This window comes from Conger conger, chromosome 12 (genome assembly GCF_963514075.1).
Source record: "Conger conger chromosome 12, fConCon1.1, whole genome shotgun sequence".
Lineage (NCBI taxonomy): Eukaryota > Metazoa > Chordata > Actinopteri > Anguilliformes > Congridae > Conger > Conger conger.
In genome coordinates this window covers 9,136,611-9,161,297 of record NC_083771.1, presented here as the reverse complement: position 1 = coordinate 9,161,297, position 24,687 = coordinate 9,136,611, and the positions used below count along the sequence as shown (strand labels likewise).

The 24,687-nt window shown below is 45.5% G+C and overlaps 1 protein-coding gene across 4 annotated transcripts in view; it reads left to right on the top strand.

Moving 5' to 3' along the window:
* pisd (phosphatidylserine decarboxylase) overlaps positions 1-24,687 on the top strand; it is a 35,849-nt gene that overhangs the window by 2,982 nt on the left and 8,180 nt on the right. Inside the window, exons 1-4 of one of the 4 annotated variants that reach the window (XM_061263297.1) lie at positions 1,839-1,873; positions 13,426-13,762; positions 19,885-20,050; positions 24,122-24,358. In XM_061263297.1, coding sequence (XP_061119281.1) covers positions 13,716-13,762; positions 19,885-20,050; positions 24,122-24,358 — 450 coding nt within the window. In that variant the 5' untranslated portion in view covers positions 1,839-1,873; positions 13,426-13,715. Of the gene's footprint in view, positions 1-1,432; positions 1,600-1,838; positions 1,874-9,242; positions 9,412-13,425; positions 13,763-19,884; positions 20,051-24,121; positions 24,359-24,687 lie in introns of those variants that run through there. The other 3 variants (XM_061263296.1, XM_061263295.1, XM_061263294.1) reach the window with 3 other exon arrangements.

Below are 24,687 nucleotides of genomic sequence, written 5' to 3'. Positions count from 1 at the left end.
ATGACATATTAACGATTGACCTGTGTATCCACCTCACTGCACCTGCCACAAATAATGTGGCTTCAAAGTGTCGCTTGAGCAAACAAAATCTTTCCATTTGCCTATTACACATTTCCTGGGTTCCTCCGTCATCTCATCCTTTCCTCACATCCTGTGGGGCGAGGAAAAGACACAAGGAAAGGATGCAAGGAGTGAAAATCAGTGATTGGAATGGGCCCAGTATCTGGTGATGACTGCGTATTTACTATAATGTAATATATATCAGAATTATATAAGTAAGGCATCATAAATGCATATTACGTTATATTCATGAGGAATTATGAATATAATGCATTGTGCATAATGTATGTCCTGGATATGTACTGACGTTTCTCAGGTAGAACACTGCTGCTGTCCACTACAAGTTAATTTAATTTAAATCCAGTTGTATTACTGATTTTTTTTTTTTTTTTAAGCCACAGCCCGGTGCATAGTTTTCATAAAATCACCCGGGGGTAGGAGGCATTTCAGTCAGCGGTCTCATAATGCTGTCATAGTTCATTTTAATACAATTCATGAAAATGTATAAATTGTATCCTTTCCGATATCCCTATCCCTCTTGTCCCTCTTGTCTAACCCAAAAATATATATAATTGCACTGACGATGATTGTATCTTGTTTAGAACAGCATTTTACTAGTTATGGATGTGATGCTTTAACTTGTGGAAGAACCTATGCACTTTGGATTAAAAGCGTCTGCCAAATGACTAAAATGTAAATGTATGTGATTTACATCACTGTTTAATAATGTAGTGTTATGGTGTGATTCAGAGTACAGCACAATTTTAATAGTATAGTTTGTGTGATTTTGAGTACATCTCTGTTTACTGTAATAATGTCTCTATGTGAGTATAGTTCAATAGGATTGTTTAATTGTGATCTAGAGTACAGCACTGTTGAATAAACTTGAGTAATGGTGTGATTTAGAGTACAGGACAGTTTTAATAGTGTAATTTGTGTGATTTGGAGTACATCACAGTTTACTGTAATAATGGCTGTGTGATTTAGAGTATAGTTCAGTAGTATTGTTTAATTGTGATCTAGAGTACAGCACTGTTTAATAATGTTGTGTAATGGGGCGGCCTGTAGCGTAGTGGTTAAGGTAAATGACTGGGACAGGCAAGGTTGGTGGTTCGAATCCCAGTGTAGCCACAATAAGATCCACACAGCCGTTGGGCCCTTGAGCAAGGCCCTTAACCCTGCATTGCTCCAGGGGAGGATTGTCTCCTGCTTAGTCTAATCAACTGTACGTCGCTCTGGATAAGAGCATCTGCCAATAATGTAATGTAATGTAATGTAATGTAATGTAATGTAATGCATGGTGTGATTTAGAGCACAGCACAGTTTAATAATGGGGTCTAATGCAGTAATGTAATGTCTTTGTTTGGAGTAGACCGGAGGCCTTTGAGTGGGGCTTCGTTGGCCCGCATGCGTCCGCTGCCCATTCTGCTGGCCACAGGCGGGGGCTACGTGGGCTATGACCAGTACGGGCGATACCGCGACCGGAGGCTGGAGGGCATGGGCATCGAAGTGCCCCCGCGCATCGCCAATGAAACCCAGGTAGGGACGCAACCTGCTGAACAGGGCTCTGGTTCCCGGAGCCGATGGGACCTGGGGGGGGAGTGACGTTGTGTTCCTTTCTAAACACAGTCCTAAACGTTTTCAATACCCTGGATGCTGAGATTGTGTGCTGTGTAGTGAGAGATGTCTCGGCTCAAGCTCTGTTTGTGTCTGCTGTATACCTCTTGTTTGTGCCTGAAAACATGCAGTGTGTGTGTGTGTGTGTGTGTCTGGGATCACTGGGTTGCAGTAGCGGAGTCCTGTTGTTTTGGGGGTAAGTTATGCCATCTGTAACATAACATAACTTAATGGCGAACAGGCCAATCTGTCCAGCAATGCTCACCTTACCTGTACCTACTGCTTAGTTTGCCAAAAAGCGCAATCGTATCTTGCACCGTGTGAAGCCTGGTCTTGAAAACCCTGAGTGTTACTGCCTCCTCATCAGGGACATGACGGGCATGTGCTGTTACCCGAGCGCTCTGCAGTCCTGCTGAAGTGTTCAACAGTCAGTCAGTCAGTCACTACTGTCACTTATGGTGTTAATGGAAGTGTTAATTTACTGGTCTTACTCTTCCCAAGAGCTGCTGTGGAATGATTCATCTGTTCAGCTGGCTCACATAGCCACCATGTAACACTATCATATTACAGAATCGAAGATTAAAAGACTGCAAGCTGCCATTAGCATATATAATTCATTCAGTGTACAGTCTGTGATTGGCCCAGTGTTACAGGGGGAGATGCAGCATTCAGCTGGCTCTTGAATAAATGCAATGGCTAGATGGCATTTATAGGACTGGAAGATACATCCAAATGTGCTGGCTGCTGAGCTGTGAGATTGTGAGTGCACCACCATGCTTCAGTGTGAGAGTGTGTGTGAGTGCCACCACTATGCCTCAATGTGAGAGTGTGTGTGAGTGCCACCACTATGCCTCAATGTGAGAGTGTGTGTGAGTGCCACCACCATGCTCCTGTGTGTGAGTGTGTTTGAGTTGCACCACTATGCTCCTGTGTGTGAGTGTGTTTGAGTTGCACCACTATGCTCCTGTGTGTGAGTGTGTGTGAGTGCCACCACCATGCTTCAGTGTGTGAATGTTTGAGTGGCACCACTGTACCTTAGTGTGTGAGTGTGTCTGAGTGTGTTTGAGTAGCACCACTATGCTCCTGTGTGTGAGTGTGTTTGAGTTGCACCACTATGCTCCTGTGTGTGAGTGTGTTTGAGTAGCACCACTATGCTCCTGTGTGTGAGTGTGTTTGAGTTGCACCACTATGCTCCTGTGTGTGAGTGTGTTTGAGTAGCACCACTATGCTCCTGTGTGTGAGTGTGTTTGAGTTGCACCACTATGCTCCTGTGTGTGAGTGTGTTTGAGTAGCACCACTATGCTCCTGTGTGTGAGTGTGTTTGAGTAGCACCACTATGCTCCTGTGTGTGAGTGTGTTTGAGTTGCACCACTATGCTCCTGTGTGTGAGTGTGTTTGAGTTGCACCACTATGCTCCTGTGTGTGAGTGTGTTTGAGTAGCACCACTATGCTCCTGTGTGTGAGTGTGTTTGAGTTGCACCACTATGCTCCTGTGTGTGAGTGTGTTTGAGTAGCACCACTATGCTCCTGTGTGTGAGTGTGTTTGAGTAGCACCACTATGCTCCTGTGTGTGAGTGTGTTTGAGTTGCACCACTATGCTCCTGTGTGTGAGTGTGTTTGAGTTGCACCACTATGCTCCTGTGTGTGAGTGTGTTTGAGTAGCACCACTATGCTCCTGTGTGTGAGTGTGTAGCACCACTATGCTCCTGTGTGTGAGTGTGTTTGAGTTGCACCACTATGCTCCTGTGTGTGAGTGTGTTTGAGTAGCACCACTATGCTCCTGTGTGTGAGTGTGTTTGAGTTGCACCACTATGCTCCTGTGTGTGAGTGTGTTTGAGTAGCACCACTATGCTCCTGTGTGTGAGTGTGTTTGAGTAGCACCACTATGCTCCTGTGTGTGAGTGTGTTTGAGTTGCACCACTATGCTCCTGTGTGTGAGTGTGTTTGAGTTGCACCACTATGCTCCTGTGTGTGAGTGTGTTTGAGTAGCACCACTATGCTCCTGTGTGTGAGTGTGTTTGAGTAGCACCACTATGCTCCTGTGTGTGAGTGTGTTTGAGTTGCACCACTATGCTCCTGTGTGTGAGTGTGTTTGAGTAGCACCACTATGCTCCTGTGTGTGAGTGTGTTTGAGTAGCACCACTATGCTCCTGTGTGTGAGTGTGTTTGAGTTGCACCACTATGCTCCTGTGTGTGAGTGTGTTTGAGTTGCACCACTATGCTCCTGTGTGTGAGTGTGTTTGAGTAGCACCACTATGCTCCTCTGTGTGAGTGTGTTTGAGTTGCACCACTATGCTCCTGTGTGTGAGTGTGTTTGAGTTGCACCACTATGCTCCTGTGTGTGAGTGTGTTTGAGTAGCACCACTATGCTCCTGTGTGTGAGTGTGTTTGAGTAGCACCACTATGCTCCTGTGTGTGAGTGTGTTTGAGTTGCACCACTATGCTCCTGTGTGGGAGTGTGTTTGAGTAGCACCACTATGCTCCTGGGTGTGAGTGTGTTTGAGTTGCACCACTATGCTCCTGTGTGGGAGTGTGTACACTGCGACGTGTAGAGTAGGGGCCAGAGCTGGTGGAACTCACCGAATGGTGGGGTCAGGAGGGTTTGTGTGGTGGGAATCAGGCGATGGTGTGTGTTTTACTGAACTGGAAGGACACGCTGGATGTTTTGTGTTTATCTGTTTTACGACACGATAAGCTGTCTTGGCACCGATAGGAAAACTCCTGAAATGGTGCCAATCAGATGGCACACAAGGCCTCATATCCTCACCCCACACAGAGTTCAGAGGATTTGGGTGAACCGTTGTTTTATAAAAGCAAAGATCAGAAGAAAAGGTTAAAGCATCAGCCATTGATGGAGAAAGTAATCAAATGAAGTCCTTTGTTGTGTTGGCAATGTGTTTCGGGCCATTGTCTTGCTGCATGATGAAGTTCCTCCCAATTAGTTTGGACGCATTTCTCCATAAATTGGCAGATGTCTGAATTCAGCCTGCTGCTACCATTATGAGTTACATCATCAATAGAGATTACTTGGTGAATAGCAAAAACAAAGGAATTGACTTTGCTGTTCCAATACTTTGCCCAAATTTGCCATTTTGTACCTAACAACCGAGGCTATCCCAACAACTTGTGTGAACCCAATGAGGACTCAAGGGTACAGAACAACAGCAACATCATTCAGAAACTCTCAGGCACACAGTTCCGATGGGCCCCCTTGTGAAAGTCACTCGTTCCCAGAAAACGTGGAGCCGTGTTATGGTTCAGGTCGGACTCACAGGTTTGCTGTGCGGATGCTGAACATTTGCTTTTAGCCGTTTGCTTCAGTGTGGTTCTCCTGTTGCCCAGAGAGTCCAAGGGCAGGCTCGCTGAGAACAGTTGGTCTGTGTTTAAACAGAAACAGTACATCAAATATGTGAGCTTGTAATATCAGCGTCATATCTAGTGATGCAAGCACTGCAACAACCAAATAGTAAATCTTTTTTATATTTAGATTTTAAATGTTATTTCTACTACTTTTTTTAAACAAAGAGGTGAGACAGTATCACTCAAGATTTCAAGATTTTCCAATGGAGCAAGAAAATGTATGATTCATGTCATTCCAGCATTATTTGACAATGTTCCAAAGAGCATTTTGTGATGTTACTGAATGCTTGGTTTTTGTCAGTCTTGTGCCCCCATAAATGTTCAATGGGGTTGAGGTCAGGTGATTGTCGATTGTACAGCACTCCTTGCTTTCCTTGGTCTTCAAATAGTTCTTGCAAAGCTTTGAAGTGACTTTAATTTGTTTTGGTTTTTTTTAATCCTAAAACTTTCTGTTTATTTCCAGGATTACATGGTTTTCAATGTGGTGTCAGACTTTTGCACACCACTGCACATACACACATTTACTTACTCATTTACTGAGCAACACTGTGTACAGACATAAATACATACACTCACATTCACACACATGCATTCACTCCGGAATGGGTTAGCATGGAAAGGATTATACTAGCTTAGATGGGAATGGGATAGCATGGTCAGGTGTGGGCTAGCATGATCAGGAATGGTTTAGCATGATCCAATTAGTTTGGACGCATTTCTCCATAAATTGGCAGATGTCTGAATTCAGCCTGCTGCTACCATTATGAGTTACATCATCAATAGAGATTACTTGGTGAATAGCAAAAACAAAGGAATTGACTTTGCTGTTCCAATACTTTGCCCAAATTTGCCATTTTGTACCTAACAACCGAGGCTATCCCAACAACTTGTGTGAACCCAATGAGGACTCAAGGGTACAGAACAACAGCAACATCATTCAGAAACTCTCAGGCACACAGTTCCGATGGGCCCCCTTGTGAAAGTCACTCGTTCCCAGAAAACGTGGAGCCGTGTTATGGTTCAGGTCGGACTCACAGGTTTGCTGTGCGGATGCTGAACATTTGCTTTTAGCCGTTTGCTTCAGTGTGGTTCTCCTGTTGCCCAGAGAGTCCAAGGGCAGGCTCGCTGAGAACAGTTGGTCTGTGTTTAAACAGAAACAGTACATCAAATATGTGAGCTTGTAATATCAGCGTCATATCTAGTGATGCAAGCACTGCAACAACCAAATAGTAAATCTTTTTTATATTTAGATTTTAAATGTTATTTCTACTACTTTTTTTAAACAAAGAGGTGAGACAGTATCACTCAAGATTTCAAGATTTTCCAATGGAGCAAGAAAATTTAATGTGACAAACATGTAGCTTTAAAGCTTGTATATCCTACTCTAGAGGAATGAGGTTCTGAGTCCTGTTACCAGACTGAAAGGCTTAAGACAGTGAAGGCTTTAGTTGCGTAGGGTAATCAGGCTCAGATAGAGGATGTAGTTTGAGGTCAGACTGTCACTGTTGGGGAACGGCAGGTCCGTCCAGCGTGGACCTGCCACCGTAACCTCTGCCCGACACGGCGTGCCAGCTCCTGCCAGACGCGCAAACATTTACCATTCCTGTGCCCAGCAGCACCATGCCACGCACACTCACTCATACACACACACACACACACACACACACACACACGCGCACATACACACATACACACACACACACACTCATACACACACACACACACACTCATACACACACATACACACACGCACACATTCACTCCATGATGATTCATGTCATTCCAGCATTATTTGACAATGTTCCAAAGAGCATTTTGTGATGTTACTGAATGCTTGGTTTTTGTCAGTCTTGTGCCCCCATAAATGTTCAATGGGGTTGAGGTCAGGTGATTGTCGATTGTACAGCACTCCTTGCTTTCCTTGGTCTTCAAATAGTTCTTGCAAAGCTTTGAAGTGACTTTAATTTGTTTTGGTTTTTTTTAATCCTAAAACTTTCTGTTTATTTCCAGGATTACATGGTTTTCAATGTGGTGTCAGACTTTTGCACACCACTGCACATACACACATTTACTTACTCATTTACTGAGCAACACTGTGTACAGACATAAATACATACACTCACATTCACACACATGCATTCACTCCGGAATGGGTTAGCATGGAAAGGATTATACTAGCTTAGATGGGAATGGGATAGCATGGTCAGGTGTGGGCTAGCATGATCAGGAATGGTTTAGCATGATCCGGAATGGGCTAGCATGGTCAGGAATGGGCTAGCATGGTCAGGAATGGGCTAGCATGGTCAGGAATGGGCTACCATGGTCGGAAAGAGCGAGCATAGTCTGATATCATTGTCGGGCTCATCTCCTGTAACTAGACCTGCCGTTGTTCTGTGTATTTTGTCTTTCCAACTAGGTAGCCACAGATGTGCTTATCAGTTTCCTGGTTCTGCTACTGCCATATACGCTACACATACATATATGAGAATGATTGACTGGGAGATGGAACCCTCCGAGCTCTCTTTATGCCATTTAAAAGGACATGTACTGCTCCTGGACTAAGACAGCTGCGTGGGTTCTGGTACAGGGCAGGGAACGCCCATGCCATTTTTAGAAACGAGAGAGCCTCGTCTGGCCCTTGGCCTTTCCTCCTCTCCGCTCCATCTGGAGGTCGTCTGCCGGTTTGGAGACATTTATGTGCCTTACGGGACATATGAAATGTCATCTCTAACTCCATCGCTCACGGAGAAACACGATTGAGTCGATTCTGATCCGTTAAATGAGTGTCGATCTCTGGGAGGTACACTTTCTGTCAGTTGGAGCAGCCTGTAGTCTAGCAGCTGTGGTACATGCCTGGGACCCGGAAGGTTGCTGGTCCCAGTGTAGCCACACAGGTGTTGGGCCCTTGAGCAGAGGGGATTGTCCCCTGCTTAGTCTACTCAACTGTAAGTTGCTTTGTGTAAAAGCATCAGCTAAATAACTAATTATTCAATTATAAGTGCAGCACATTCAACACTGAGGCTGATATTACAGTGACCGCATTTCATGACTGTATGTTGTATAATAATGGAAAATGAAACAGACAGCATGGCAAAATTAAACTGGGAAAGAAAGAAGGAAAAAGCCGATCTATACTTTTAATTTGTTTTCACGTGATACCATTTCACCACGTTGAAATAAGCTCCTCTTTCCTGAATGGCATATTTGAGATAAGAGCACACACATATACCAATACACATAAACAAACACACGCGCAAGCATGTATATATGCTGAAGTTGATTTGTACATGTGTACATGGAGTGTATATTGTACATAAAAACACTAATCCAAATAAATCACAATCCCAGTTGTGCATTTTAGACAGAGGAAAGGTCAATGATATCTGGTAATGTGTTCGTTTTCATATTTTAAGGTGCTTATTGAAATGACAACAACCATCCAATTTGATTGGGTGTTTCCGGTTTCTGTGTGATATTCTCTCATAGGATGCAAGGGTACAAACGTAATTGCCTTTTAAAGGTGGGGCATTCTGGGATGTCCCCATTCCTAACCTTAAAACACCAGGACAGAGTGTTCCGTGTACCCGCTCTATGTAACCTCTCACAGGACAGAGAATTGGGGCTGTAATGTGGGAATTTAAGCCATTGTAGTACCAAAAATACGTCACAGAGTGGGGGGGAAAATAAAAGGTAAAAGCTTAGGTTTTTCATTGGAGCCTACACTCCATTTAATCAAATGAACCTCTTGACTGCTTTGTCCTAGAAATCACACTGGATGTTAAGGTCTGAGCTGTGTTGCAGAGTGCTAGAGTGCATTGTGGAAAGCCATAATGCAAGCTAGTGGTCTCATTAGTTGCATAGCGATCGCTAATTCGCAGTGATGAGTACATGCTTAATGAATAACCGTGACGTTCAAGGTTCACTGTCTCCTTGCAGTTTCACAACACCTCACAAAAGGCTGCATTTCTGTGAGGAAATGTAATACCCCGAACGCATTCATTGAAACCAGATGCAGTAGATTCGTAGTTAAGGAGGCACAATTGTGTGCTGCTTGTGTGATTTGGGATTTATTTTTACCCAGTAAGCTTTGTGCTTGGAACATGACCGTGTTGGCTATGCCCCCCCCCCCCCGCACACACGCTCTTAAAGGGGGTGCCCGCCCCCCGGGGGAACGTTATTTAGAGAGGAGAGAGAGCGGATGAGCCTGTGCCTTTAACTGCCTTTCTGGAGGAGGAGAGAAACTTCCCTTTCTTTCTCCTCACACTCAGTACAGAGGCCACTGAAGAAGCATCACTTCCACATTCTCTCTTATTCGCCGGTCCAGATTCGGGGTGAAATTCATATCTACCTAAAACATTTTTTTAAAAGACCAAGGTCAGTGTTTTTATTATTGTGGGACTTGTTTCATATTGTGTTATAAGAATAAAATAAGAACTGTGTTTTTTTTTTTTACCCACACAATTTCTGTATTAAAACCCTGTTTTAGTCAGCACTATGTTTATAATCGATATAATTTAAGTATAATATATATTATATCTGTGTGATTAAAAGAATACAACAACAGTCACAACAAGAGCAATAACCGAGGATCATAGTTAGTTGTTGTCAGACAAGGTTTTGTTTAAGGAGGACTGACGGTAGCAGATTGTTCCGGGAATTTTTGTGTGTGGATCCAAGTGAGAGACACGGGACTGATACACGGATGAACCGCTGCCTCTGGCACTCTGTGTGCCTCCGTTTACTTTCAACGTTTATTTTTTACTATCTGTAGCCTCCCTCTTTTTGTGTGCGGTATGTTCTGTGTTTGTCAGCTCTTCCGGGACGGGAGTCGAGGCGTTCGAGGAAGTGAGTAATCTTCCCCTTCCTTTCCTCGTGGGTAGATTTTGCTCCCCAGACAGAACATTGCGTCACAGGTCAGCTGTCACGTTGAGCCCTCCGCTGGCGGTTTTACTCTGTCCGATTGGACCTTGTAGTCTCACTGATATGTCAGGAGATTTGGATTGGCTGAATTGTGCCTATTCTCTCTGGAGCTGAAGAGGCCTTTGTTTTGTCTGTATTGCTTGGATAACAGAGAGACTCATCTGCTGTGGCTGTGATTGGGATTGTTTTCACTGTGTTTGGCTGATGGTTTTCAGTGTCATCGTGTCCCTTGTGACCTCCAGGGGGGTCGCAGTGACATGACCGTTAGTGTTGGATGATGGTGTAAAATGGCAGTTGAGATGTAGGGTGCGTACGTTTATTAGCTCTGGTCAGAAATTCAAGGCAATCGGGGAATTGCCATTCGGAAATTTACAGCACTACGCCCTGGGACCACCTGATGCGTGCACTGAAACAGCACTTTTATCTGAGTGTCTGAACCTTCCAGTGCAGATAATGGCTGAAGAGGTTATTGTCGTCTGTAAATTAAAGGACTTCCGTGTACTCCATAACACTCAAACCACAGAGCGCTGAAATCAGAGCAGATTTTCAGAGTGAATTTATAAACGCACCCTTAAAAAGCACACTGATCAGGAAGATGACAGCGGTAATTCTGACAGGTGACACACTATGGGCCAGTTTCACAGACACAGATTAAGTTTAGTCCTACCTGGACTAAATTGAGTTTTGTATTGAGAATCTCCATTCTCAATAACATTTAGTCTAGGATTAGGCTTAATATATCTGTCTGTGAAATTGGCCCGAAGACTATGTTCTCCTATACTCAATATGACTAATATGAGACACTATACATTCAGTGAGCACTTTATTAGGTATTTATTACTTATTTCTTACAGTTCTGCTGCTGTAACCTGTCCACTTAAGAGGCTTGTCGCATTGTGTATTCAGAGATGCTCTTCTGCATTTGTCCAGTCTGGTCCTTCTACTCTGATCTCTCTCATTAACATGCTTTTGCTCACAAAACTGCTGATCACTGGATTTTTTTTTTTCATTTTTCACACCATTCTTTGCAAACTCTAGAGAATGTTGTGGAGGAAAATTCCAGGAGATCAATATAGTTTCTGAGATACTCAAACCACCCTGTCTGGCACCAACAATCATTCTACGGTCAAAGTCACTTAGATCACATTTCTTCCCAATTGTGACATTTGATCTGAAAAACTGATGAACCTCTTGACCATGTCTGTATGCTTTTATGCATTTAGTTGCTGATTGTTTGATTAAATATTTGCATTAACAAGCTGGTGTCTACCTAATAAAGTGCTCACTGAGTGTATACACAACTGAAATTCATAAATATTTTTTAAGACTAAATTGTTGATTATGCAACACATTTTCTGTAATACAGACTCACAACATTGTAACCTTTAAAAATACGCTCACTGAGCACTTTATTGGGTGATGTGTTGTGTGTTCAGAGATGCTCTTCTGCATACCACTGTTGTAATGTGTGGTTATTTGCATTACTGTCACCTTCCTGTCAGCTTTGACCAGTCTGGCCGTTCTCCTCAGAATTGCTGCTCAATATATATATATTTTTCAATATATTTTAGTTTTTTTGCACCATTCTTTGCAAACTCTAGAGACTAGTGTGCGTGAAAATCGTAGGAGATCAGCAGTTTGAGGTATTCAATATCACCTCCAACAATCATTCCACGGTCAAAGTTCACAATTCTTTCCCCATTGTGATGATTCATGTGAACATCACCTGAAGCTCCTGACCCGTGTCTACATGATTGTATGCATTGCACTGCATACAATGCACTGCCACACAATTGACTGATTAGATAACTGAATAAGTAGGTGTAATAAAGTTCTTAATAAAGTGCTCAGTGAGTGTACATTGAATCTCTTTTTGGCTCTTTTAAAGCTTTAAAGCTCTTTTTCGAAATGTTAACTGTTTAATAAAAAAATATATTAAAAAAATGCAATTGTCATTACTTCATGGTACATTCATTTTATATATATATATATATATCTAAAACAGTGACAATTTTCCAAAATTGAATGCCCCCCAGTAAATGTTTTACCATGTACACTCACCGAGCACTTTATTAGGAAAACTTTTACTTTATTACACCTACTTATTCATGCGATTATCCAATTGTGTGGCAGCAGTGCAATGCATACAATCATGTGAATATGGGTCGTGTTCATATCAACCATCAGAATGGGGGAAAATGTGATTTAAGTGACTTTGACCGTGGAATGATTGTTGGTGCCAAACAGGGTGGTTTGAGTATCTCAGAAATTATATTGATCCCCTGGAATTTTTCTGCACAACAGAGAAAGTTTGCAAATAATGGTGTGAAAAATGAAAAGAAATACAGTGAGCAGCAGTTCTGTGAGCAAAAACGTGTTGTTAATGAGAGAGATCAGAGTAGAAGGACCAGACTGGACAAATGCAGAAGAGCATCTCTGAATACACAATGCGACAAGCCTCTTAAGTGGATAGGTTACAGCAGCAGAACTGTAAGAAATAAGTAATAAATACCTAATAAAGTGCTCACTGAATGTATAGTGTCTCATATTAGTCATATTGAGTATAGGAGAACATAGTATTCAGGCCAATTTCACAGACAGATATATTAAGCCTAATCCTAGACTAAATGTTATTGAGAATGGAGATTCTCAACACAAAACTCAATTTAGTCCAGGTAGGACTAAGCTTAATCTGTGTCTGTGACCCTAGGGTTTTCTCCTGGGATTTTCACGCACACTAGTCTCTAGAGTTTGCAAAGACTGGTGCAAAAAAACAAAACAAGTCCAGTGAGCAGCAGTTCTGCAGACAGAAACACCTTGTTTCTGAGAGATGTCAGAGGAGAATGGCCAGACTGGTCAAAGCTGACAGGAAGGTGACAGTAATAACCAGATAATAACCACACAAAAGTGGATAAACTACATCAGTAGAAGTCTAAAAAATAAGTCTAATAAATACCTAATAAAGTGCAAAACATTTAATAATGTGTGTAAATGTTACCATAGGCACAGTCAGACCATCTGTAAGGCCACAGAGCCAAACAGGATAAATAAACGAATTAAGCAGCCCTACCTTGTGTATTTAACCCTGCAGATTTAGCATTACTGAATACAGCCAAAGCAATCAAACATGGCTGCCTCAATAAGCAGTAAAGTACAAACCCAAAAGAACAGCATGGAACACTTATGGGAAATTAGGTTTATATCTTGATCATTTTATCAGCTTTATATATTTTCAAAAAACCCAGAACATATCATAAAAAGACCCTCCCAGCCCATGCCTGATTGGCAGAGATGAAGTGGACATTAGACTGTTGATGTTGTTGTTGTTGTTGCTGTTGTTGTGACTGTTGTCCTACGGGGGGCGGATCGGGCCAGCCGGTCCCCGGCTCTTTGGCAGGCCACAGACAAACTCTAGAGAATGGCCTGGCCCACGGACGAGCGCTCACCCCACTGTTTCTCTCCACTAAGCTCCCCCTCCCCCCCTCTCCACGGAGGCCGTCGAAACACAGAGGCACCACAAACCCCCCCACAGCCACAGCAGCTGCTCACACACCCCCCGCCCCTTCCCGACAAAGAGCCCAGGAGAGAGAGAGAGAGCGCGGGAGAGAGAGAGAGAGGAGGGATTATCCACGTCACGTCCGGGACTGCGCCGCTGACAGAGAGAGCGAGGGAGGGAGGGAGCGAGGGAGCGGGCGGAGGATAAGACGCGCAGAGCAGCGAAGAGGAAGCCAGCGTCCGCGGGAGCTCGCTCTGCGGTCATGTGTCAGAGGAGTGTGCAGCGCTCGGCGGCCAGCTCGGGGAAATGGTGAGATGCTGCCGATCTTTGCACAGCCCGCCGTGCTCCTACAACCTACACAGAGTTAGGGCCAATGTGCGGCGGCTCCGGCCCCTGGCCTCGGGGCCCGCCGCGGAGCGGGGGGGCGGCGCCGGGGCGGGGGGGCCCCCCACTCCCAGCAACAGGACCCGCTTCAGGTACCGTCCTGAGAGAGAGAGAGAGATGGGGAGAGAGAGCGAGAGAGAGCGACCGCAGTATGGGGAGAGTGCGAGAGAGAGAGAGAGAGAGAGAGCTAGCGCAATATGGGGAATGAGAGATATGGAGAGAGACCGAGATCAGGAGAGAGAGAGTGACCACTGTATGGGGAGTGTGTGAGAGAGAAAGAGAGAGAGAGAGAGAGAGAGAGAGCGATATGGGGAGTGTGTGTGTGTGTGTGTGTGAGAGAGAGAGAGAGAGAGAGAGAGAGCGCGCGATATGGGGAGTGTGTGAGAGAGAGAATGATATGGCGAGAGAGGGAGGGCAATATGGGGAGGGGGGAGAGTGGCAGATGGAAAGAGTGAGAGATGGAGAGAAAGGGAGAGTGATTGAGAGAGCAACGGCAATGGAAAGAGGGGGACAGATGGAGAGAGTGAGATTGAGAGAGAGAGAGGGTGAATGTTGGGAGAGAGAGGATGGCTGCAGACTGTCGATTGGCAGGGAAGATGCGAAAGGCTGAAGTGAATGCTGAGCGCGAGAGAGAGAGAGAGAGAGAGAAATGGAGAACAGTAACGCGCCACTGAGCTTTGCTGAAACGGGAGAGGGAGGGAGGAGTGGGGCGATGGAGGCAATTGTGATGCAGCGATGAGGAGATGAATGTTGGAATGTGTTTGGCTGCGGATGTGGGTGCCTCTTTGTTTACCGCTTGTGTCCCGTACAGCACCCTGCTGTGTGTGCAGATACCGGGGGGGCAAGGGGGGTATTGAGTGATCCTGTCGCTTCCCTAAGCCCTCACGCCACCGCACAAAGCCTGCCGTGTGATGCCCCTAAGCTCCTGACCTTAAGGCCAGACCAGGCCCAGCGCAACAGCAGAGCCGGAATGGCTCCTCTATGGGCCCAGCGCTACAGCAGAGCCGGAATGGCTCCTCTATGGGCCCAGCGCTACAGCAGAGCCGGAATGGCTCCTCTATGGGCCCAGCGCTACAGCAGAGCCGGAATGGCTCCTCTATGGGCCCAGCGCTACAGCAGAGCCGGAATGGCTCCTCTATGGGCCCAGCGCTACAGCAGAGCCGGAATGGCTCCTCTATGGGCCCAGCGCTACAGCAGAGCCGGAATGGCTCCTCTATGGGCCCAGCGGTACAGCAGAGCCGGGATGGCTCCTCTATGGGCCCAGCGGTACAGCAGAGCCGGGATGGCTCCTCTATGGGCCCAGCGGTACAGCAGAGCCGGAATGGCTCCTCTATGGGCCCAGCGGTACAGCAGAGCCAGAATGGTCCAGTCTATTGGTGCTGTACTGTGGCTCAATGCTGTAGGCCTGGGCAGCTAGAGAGAGAGAGAGAGGGAGAGAAAGCAGGACCGGGGCGCTCCACAGTCAGTGATTGGCCAGTGTGTGCCTGCAATGAAAAAGTGAGGGGGGTGTGCTGTGGGAGAGAGAGTGTGACAGAGCGAGAGTTAACGGAGGCCCTGAGACAGTAAAGCTGTCTGTGCTTCGTGGAAACAGGCTAATGCCAAGTTAGAGGGTCTTCACGTTTTCTCTTGCACCACTGGGTCTGCATAAATAGACAAAATGTGAGGTTTAATATGGATTTGATAAATAATGCCCTGTATGTCTTCTTATGATGAAGCCCTGTATCCAAGGAATGCATTCATACCTTTGCTTTATGTGTCACTGCTCTGCAGAAGGGATGTTTTCAGCATAAATTTTTGTTTTTTTAGCAAAAATGGGCATTTTTACCAGAAAGGGGTGATTTTAGCAGAAAGGGGTGATTTTAGCAGAAAGGGGTGATTTTAGCAAAAAATCCTCACTAGCAGAAGATGCTGGGACCAGTGATCCCTGAAGTGGCGTGTGGGATTCAGGCCCTGGTACTCAATGTGTGCAGTATTGCCCAGCTGAGACGACGCTCTCTGGGACTGTTATGCAGCTCCGGCTGCAGTTTCACAATGAGTCCAGACACATTTCTCACATTTTTGCCATGGATTTGACCCGGGTCAGTGTGGTAATGCAGCAGAAATTCAGCTGTGACATCCCTGGCATGTGTGTGTGTGTGTGTGTGTGTGTGTGTGGGTGTGTGGACCACATAAATGTTTACAATTTTTAATCAATTGCTTCATTTTTTTATATTATTTTAATGTACACGCTATCCATCCTTCTGTCAACCATTCTGTCTTCAGTGTTTGCATATTTTGTTGCTTGAACAGTGTTTGTGTTCAGAGATTATGCTATGTCAGGTTTCAGCATGCTGGTGTGTCAGGTACACAATATCCCAGTGACTGCTTGGGAGCGCTGTGCACATAAAAAATAACCTCAACCACATAATAAAGACCTGTGCATATGCACTTGGCATGGCCTGCGGAATGGATATGTCTTTGGAAACCAAATGGCAACTTCAGTTTGTCAAATGCAAAATGGTGCCTGGGTGGGGGGTGTTGATGTACTCTTCAAAGGTTCAGGTATTATCTATGTGACCATCTAGGACTTGGAACTGTTCTTTCCTCTAGGGTCTTTAACGCAGTTCTCCCTGGTTCTGATTTGCACTTTATTGTCTGTCGCTCTGGTTAAGAGCGTCTGCCAAATGACTTTAGTGTAATGTAACGAACCGCTGTGGAAGTTGGTCCACGGCTAGCGCGTTAGCACGGTCCGTGTTTAGTCACTACGGCCTATGCGCTGTGGCCGAAAGCGCAAGTCCTTTCCGGATTAGAGGCTCTTAGGGCTATAGATAGCCCCCGGGCCATAGATAGCCGAGCCCAGCCACTCAGCCCGCTGCTGCTGGCTCAGCACTTTTGAGTATTCCAAACTGACCCGCTTCCTGTGACACGGTAAAGCCGATCTGGATTTGGCAGGGCTACCGTCCGTCACCTTGTGCACCGAGATCCCCTTAGTCCCATCTAGCCGGTGGATTTGCGTTGAACGGCCTTGATTCCGCACATGACGTAGAAACGCAAAGTGTGAAAAGGCTTCTTATTGTCTCCGTCGCTTAGCCCGTTGCTACTTTAAGGGCTTGTAACGTGTGTTTATAGCTCCGCCTGCATACATTTGCACGAGTGTGCTGTTAGGACCCAGCTTCTCTCAGTGGAATCAAAGGAACTCTCCCAAATTGGCAAACGTTTTTTTCCTCGAGTGAAGTAAAAGTTCACTGAATGTCACACCAGCCAGGGGGAAGATTGCTGAAAGGCAGAACACAGCAACCATCGACACAGGTCACACGGCCTGGCTGAAATACCCTCGGAGGCTTTAACGCACAAATCCGTCTTATCTTCGAGGCCCTTTCTCTCTCTCACAGGATGACATGATGTTTTGCTCGTCCTCATCACATGCTGTTAGTCTTGCCCTATAACTTGAGGCACCTTGGTGTCAGAAACATATCCTGTCACACAGTTAGGCCCAGAGGACTAAGGCAGACCTCACCTGCCATACAAAGCAATTGATAGATGCACACTTAACTACACATACAGGTCCCACCTCCGAACATCAGCGCATAGCCGAGGTGCCGCGACCAACTCCCCTTCCGTCCAGGACTCGGTCCTCTGTGCCCTACTTTGGATTCTGCAAGCAAGCAAAGTCGCTAAATCCTGAACCGCTGTCGTAACCGCTGCCCCACTTTTGGCTACAAAACATTGTTTTATTTATAGTGAGGCATCCTGCATCCAGGTCGAGCACATTCGACGCATCGCGCTCATCTGTACGCTGCGCACCTCTACCGGCTTACAAAATAAAATAATCGCAAATACAGAAGGGTGACAGAATGGCTTTGCATGCATCTAGCACACGAAAAAGGGTATTTCGTGATGTGATGGATGCAAAACCCTGTCTAGCCCCATGGCTACGCATGGAGTAGGGCCTTAGATGAGTAGGGTCGTGCGTCATGCTGAGGTCAGTGCATTCAAGAAATACATGTACAAAATGACCACCTTAACTCACGTTCCAGCACATTCCCAACATGCAGGAATCCACCAAAACTGTTTAAAATACTACGGCATATTCTTTCTGCTACTCGGCCCTCAGCAGGGCTGGCATTGCCCCTACTCTGTGTGCTCAGATCCACCTCGCTCGATTTGTGATTGATGTGGTTGCTTCGTGATTGATGTGGTTGATTTGTGATAGATGCGGTGGATTTGTGATGGATGCGGTGGATTTGTGATAGATGCGGTGGATTTGTGATAGATGCGGTGGATTTGTGATTGATGTGATTGATTTGTTATTGATATGGTGGATTTGTGATTGATGTGGTGTATGAGTGATTGATGTGGTGGATTTTTGGTTGATGTGGTGGATGAGTGATTGATGTGGTGGATTTGTGATTGATGTGGTGTATTTGTGATGGAGGTGGTGGATTTGTGATTGATTTGTTATTGATATGGTGGATTTGTGATTGATGTGGTGGATTTGTGATTGATGTGGTGGATGAGTGATTGATGTGGTGGATGAGTGATTGATGTGGTGGATGAGTGATTGATGTGGTGGATTTTTGGTTGATGTGGTGGATGAGTGATTGATGCGGTGGATGAGTGATTGATGTGGTGGATTTGTGATTGATGTGGTGGATGAGTGATTGATGTGGTGGATGAGTGATTGATGTGGTGGATTTTTGGTTGATGTGGTGGATGAGTGATTGATGCGGTGGATGAGTGATTGATGTGGTGGATGAGTGATTGATGTGGTTGATTTGTGATTGATGTGGTGGATGAGTGATTGATGTGGTGGATTTTTGGTTGATGTGGTGGATGAGTGATTGATGTGGTGGATGAGTGATTGATGTGGTTGATTTGTGATTGATGTGGTGGATGAGTGATTGATGTGGTGGATGAGTGGTTGATGTGGTGGATTTTTGGTTGATGCGGTGGATGAGTGATTGATGCGGTGGATGAGTGATTGATGCGGTGGATGAGTGATTGATGCGGTGGATGAGTGATTGATGTGGTGGATGAGTGATTGATGTGGTGGATTTTTGGTTGATGTGGTGGATGAGTGATTGATGCGGTGGATGAGTGATTGATGTGGTGGATTTTTGGTTGATGTGGTGGATGAGTGATTGATGCGGTGGATGAGTGATTGATGTGGTGGATTTGTAGGGAGATGGACAATCGTTCGTTGAAAGCTGGGCATGGCCAGGCAGGTTTGGGGGGCCAGTCCTCAGGCTCCTTTGGGAGCATGCATGCAGGTGAGGGCTTGGTCCAAATAAGTGGGACGGTTGAGATTGCTTTTTTATGCAATGGGGATTCATTTGAAGTAGGAATCTCTTTGATTTGGAAAATGGAAAATGCAGTCAGGGAGAGAAGACAGGGGTGGAATATCAAGAGGGGAGAGAGGAGGAAGGATTGATGCTGAAAAGGAGGAGAAAAGAAATGGCTGCAAGAGGGAGACAGAGGCAAGGAGCTGGCCAGCTGGACTGACCTAAATTCAGAGAGCGACACAGAAAGGATTGTGTGTGCGCACGCCTGTGTACGTGTGTGTGCATGTGTGTGTTTGTATGCACATGTGTGCATATATGTGTGTGCAACTGCATATGAGCATGTGCCTGTGTGTGTAAGAGTATGAGTGTATACTTGTATATTTACTCTCTAAAAGATTTCTGGGCTCTCATATAATCTCTCTGTTTGTGTCTCTCTGTCTCTCTGTCTGTCTGTCTCTCTGTCTCTCTGTCTCTCTCTCTGTCTGTCTGTCTGTCTGTCTGTCTGTATGGCTGTTGTGCTGTGGGTGTGCTCCATTTTGTGTCTTTTTGGTGTGATTTTCACTGTTTGTGTGCGTGGCTGTGTGTGCGTCCATGTGTATTCCTATCTCGTTGGCATGCATAAACCTGTCGGTTTGTGTTAATATGGGTGCGTCACTGTATCTGTGTATGGTTTGTGTGTGTGTGTGTGTTTGTGTGTGTGTGTGTGTGTGTGTGTGTGTGTGTGTATGGTGTGTGTGTGTGTGTGTGTGTGTGTGTGGGGGTACGTGTGTGTGTGTGTGTGTGCAGGTTGCAGTTCCCCCAGTTGGCCTTGCGGCGGCGCCTGGGCCAGCTGAGCTGCATGTCCCGGCCTGCCTTGCGGCTGCGCTCATGGCCGCTCTCCTTCCTCTACTACTTCCTGCCCTTCGGGGCTCTCAAGCCCCTGGCCAAGGTGGGCTGGCGTCCAACCAGCAGGGTGAGTACAGGGGGTAGGGCTTCGTCTGTGAACCACTGTGTGTGTGTGTGTGTGTGTGTGTGTCAGGAATCTCAGCATCCAGGGGTGCAAAGACTGTGTTTCACACGTGTGTTCGTATTTTTAGATGATGTGAAATTGCGAAAGCTTGAAAAGGATACAACTTCCAAGGCGCTTTTCTGTTTTTCAGTTTTTCCATTTGCCAATATTGTTATCACAATGAGAAGTCCTCTACATTAGTAGTGGTCTAGATGTAGATGTACTGTATGTGTTATGAGTAAGGCCACCATTTTGTTTCTACCATCATGTGACCTGCAGGGATTGAAACTTGTATTTCAATGGTTATCCTCCAGGGGTCCCCATCGGCACTCTGACGGCACAATCAAGGGACTGAGTGTTCAGTTGATTTTCTAATTGAAATTTAGATAAAAACAATTATCTAATTTCTACCTTAGTTGATCTAATATGGGGAGAGAGAGGAAGGAAGCCAGGATGGAAGTTTAAATACTACATAAAGCCAGTGGTCCTCACTCCTGGTCATGGAGAGCTGCAGGGTCTGCTGGCTTCCATTGTTGTGCAGGACTGGAGTAGCACAGCAGTTGATCAGTTAAGGCAGTTGATTGCACAGGTAACTTGGGTCACCTGGTTTCTGGGATCTGAGTCAGTCGCTGACCTTCAGGAAAAAACAAAACCAGCAGACTCTGGGCCTCTGCAGGATGGGGACGGAGTATTATTGCAGTGCTCACATCTCTAATCTAATCCAAAAAGGGCCAGTGTGACTGCAGGTTTTTGTTCTAGCCCTGCAGTAAGACACCTGCTTCTACCTGAAGTCTTGACTGAGGACAATTATTAGATAATTAATTGAATCATGAAATTATATATATTTTTTAAACTTTTTTATTTATTTAAAGTTAAATGTTATATAGCTGCTCTTATTTTTATTTTTTTGGTGGGCATTTCCCACTGCTTCTAACTAACCATGCCCCTGCACAACACTTAAAAATACTGCAGCCTGTCTGCGGAAGCAAGTAGTCAAACTGAATAACACTGCTGTCGATCATTATCTGGGCTTAATTAGTGGCAATTACTTTATCAACTTAGATTATTGAGGAGGCGCAAATGGGATAATTGTTTGAGAAGGGGCTTGACGAAGAGGCCGCCGTGACCTCTAGCTGGCAGAGGATTGAATACAACACATTAAAACAGGGGGAGACAAACTGGTGGCCCTAGTTTTAAGGCAGTGGTAGCCAGCCCTGTTCCTGGAGATATACCGTCCTTTAAGTTTTCACTCTAGCCCTAACACCGCACGCCTCATTCAACAGCGAGAGATCCTGTTGAGCTGATAATTTGTGTAATCAGGTGTGCCAGGTTTGGGTTGGAGTGAACGGCTGCAGAATGGTAGATCTCCAGGGACAGGGGAGGTTACCACTGTTGCAGTGTTAGGGAAGCATGGGCCCAGCCCCATTCTGTGGGCTGCTAGCGTTGCACTGCTTCCTGAAAGAGCCCTTTGTTGGTTTCCCGCTCTGTTTTAATCCTTTGGTTGTTCCCAGCTCCGTTTTTAATCCTGTTTCCAAAGCCAACACGTCTCAGGAGCAAAGACCAACATGTCTGGCCCTCCCCTACCTGCTTACTGTAAATGTCTGGACTGAGCCAAACTGTTTCTGATTCATGATTCTTTTGGGAGGGCACGATTTAAAACGAGTGGCACTGGCACCCTCTAGTCCGGAGCAGTGCCTCCCACATTGGCATGCTGCACACGTCCTTGCTTACAGAGTTCTTTTCGAAAAAGGACTGCAACAGCATTATTGGAACTGTCGCATGCTACTCTAAATCCAGCGACTACCCACAGAGAATTAGGGGGCCAGATTATGTTCAGATCTAGACTATCGTTTGATTGATTGATAACCCAAGTGCGTTGGGTTCATTTCTCGAATAATGGTAGTTCATAAATCCTTTTTTTATTGTGCAATGTGAGAGAGGGAAGGAAAGAACAAGGTGGTTATTACTAAGCACAAAGAAAAACTGCCAATCCAACTGGGCCAATGTGCATTAATGTGAAAGAATCTGAAATTCCGCATGTGGCCCCTGAGAGAGGCCGAATTCTGAGTGGCCCCTCATCAGGGGTTCTCCTCCTCGCAACGCGGATATTGGGTCCCCCACGCCTCCGTACACAAGCCATCTTTCATAACCAACGTCTTGGGACAATTGAACAGGCTAGAGAGTGGCGGTCTACAGGCAGGCAGAGAGTGGCACACGACAGACACAGTGAAACTTTTTATAGAAAACTCAATTCCAGAGCTTTCAAAATACATACAGATGTAATCAATTCATACATTATTCCAGCGCACTGCAGTACGCTAACATTTTTGTTGAAACAATTACGAGGACAAATTATTTTTCCAGTTAGCCCACACAGGAGCAAATGCTTCTCAAACATGAGCCCTGAATATAGAAGGAGATGACATCGCATCCTAATTTATATATTCATGAACAGCACATCAGATTTAAAATACTTCTGGTAGTTATCAGACACTGGATATGAACAAAGCCGTGCCATATAGGGCCCACAGCTGGAGAAGGCCCACAGAAATTCCATAAGGATGGGGGGGGGCAAAGCCATATTCTTACAGGGGGCCCAGAATTCCTAGCTACGCCCCTGGATAGAAATTTGCAATGCAGATAGTGGTGACAGATGGAGAATCATTTTCAGCTCATTTCTTTGAACGAGGGAGTTGCAGTGTGACTTGGAGTGGAAGTTTGTGAAGTGTGTGTACCTATGTCTGCGGCTCAAATAACAATTGTCATTCCTTAAATTTTAAGTTTATAGTTCTTTACCATGCCGTACATTCCAGAAACATGTTTTGACTCAGTCCTTCACATAAGTCACAGTTTGTTAATCTGAAACTATAATCTCATTAACTGCAAAATGATGCCATTGTTCCTGCTATTAAAAACACACTTTGTATACAAAGACCCCTTTGTTAAAATGAACACCATTCCAGAATTAGGCATTGCTTAAAATCTATATGACTGCTAACTACTTTCATTCATTTTAACTGTAACAAGTCTCTTTTAACTTCTGTAGTAATAAAGCTATTCACTAAATAACCAAATCTACATCACTGCAATCCTTGGATAATACCCTATGTACCTGAACATGAACATTTGAAAGGGCTTTAAAAGGAGGTTGTGGCGCCTCCCAGTGACGCACAGGGAGCATAGCCCATGACTGCAGGCAGTTTTACTGCCCTGTGCAGGTTAGTCCAATCACTTGGATGAAATGTTCCTGCTAAGAGCGAGAAGCCAAAGCTAGGAGGCTGCTGCTTGAGCAAGGAAACCAGCGCATCCTTTTGTGGAAGTATTATCCCTGACTGTGTGACATCAACCTGTGGATCCACCTCTCCCCATCTGTCACGCATATGACACATTCATAACTGACGTGGCTTCGAAATGACGTTTGCAAGGACATTCCAATGACCTAATTCACGTTTTCTCGATTCCCCAGTCTTCGCCTCCTGTTCTCGCTCCCCCGATGGGTGGAGCAAGGAGTAAGAAAAGGGAAGATGGAGGTTAAAAATGTGCTCTTTCCAGTCGCTGATTTTTATATCCTCGTTTCCTTTCCTTGCCTCTTTTCCTCGTTCCTATCTCCGCCCACTGGAGGTGGCAAGGAAAGGAAGCGAGGATGGAGGAGCCAAGAAAATGTGAATTAGGCAAATGGAATGCCGTTGCTCCTTCAAAACGTCAGTTTGAATATGTGTCAAGTACAGATGTGGCAGATGGTGTGAGGTGGAACCTCAGGTCAATCATTCATACAGCACACATCCGGAAAAAATACTTCCGCAAAAGGAAGAGCTGGTGCTTTCTTGCTCGATAAATCTTTGGAGCCTCCTAGCTCCTTCAAGGAACATTTAACGGGGAGGAATGTACTTAATGATGGCGGACCTTGATCGATTTCCGGGGCAGTCAAGGACGGAGGAGATGGGAGAGGATAAAACAAGCAAATTGGATGGGAGCCGAGTTCCTCCCGCTGACGTATGTTTGGGTTTGTGACACGGACTTGGTCGCCCCCTGCAGGTTGCTCTGTATAAGTCCATCCCGACGCGCGTGCTGTCCCGAGCCTGGGGCCGGCTCAACCAGGTGGAGCTGCCCACCTGGCTGCGGAAACCGGTCTACAGCCTGTACATCTGGACCTTCGGCGTCAACATGAAGGAGGCCGCGGTGGAGGACCTGCACCACTACAGGAACCTCAGCGAGTTCTTCCGACGCAAGCTGAAGCCTCAGGCCCGGCCCGTCTGCGACTCGCACTGCGTGGTGAGAGAGCGCCGCCCGTGTGCGGGGAGGAGGAAGGGCAGTATATGCTTCTCCCTGTGATCAACAGTGGACTATCCCCAGCATATCACAGTCCCAGTGTCACAGAACTACATTTCCCAGCATTCTCTGGGGCACTATATACTCATAGGACTTAAATGTGTTATCACAATCTTTTCCTGTACATATTTTATCAATATAAAGATCTTACATTTATATAACTATGCATGTGTATCCTCTGCAAACCCATAATTTCACCACACATTTGCAGAGACCCTGCACTTTAAATTAAATGTACATTTAATGCTTGAGATTAGAGTCAGGCCACAGTG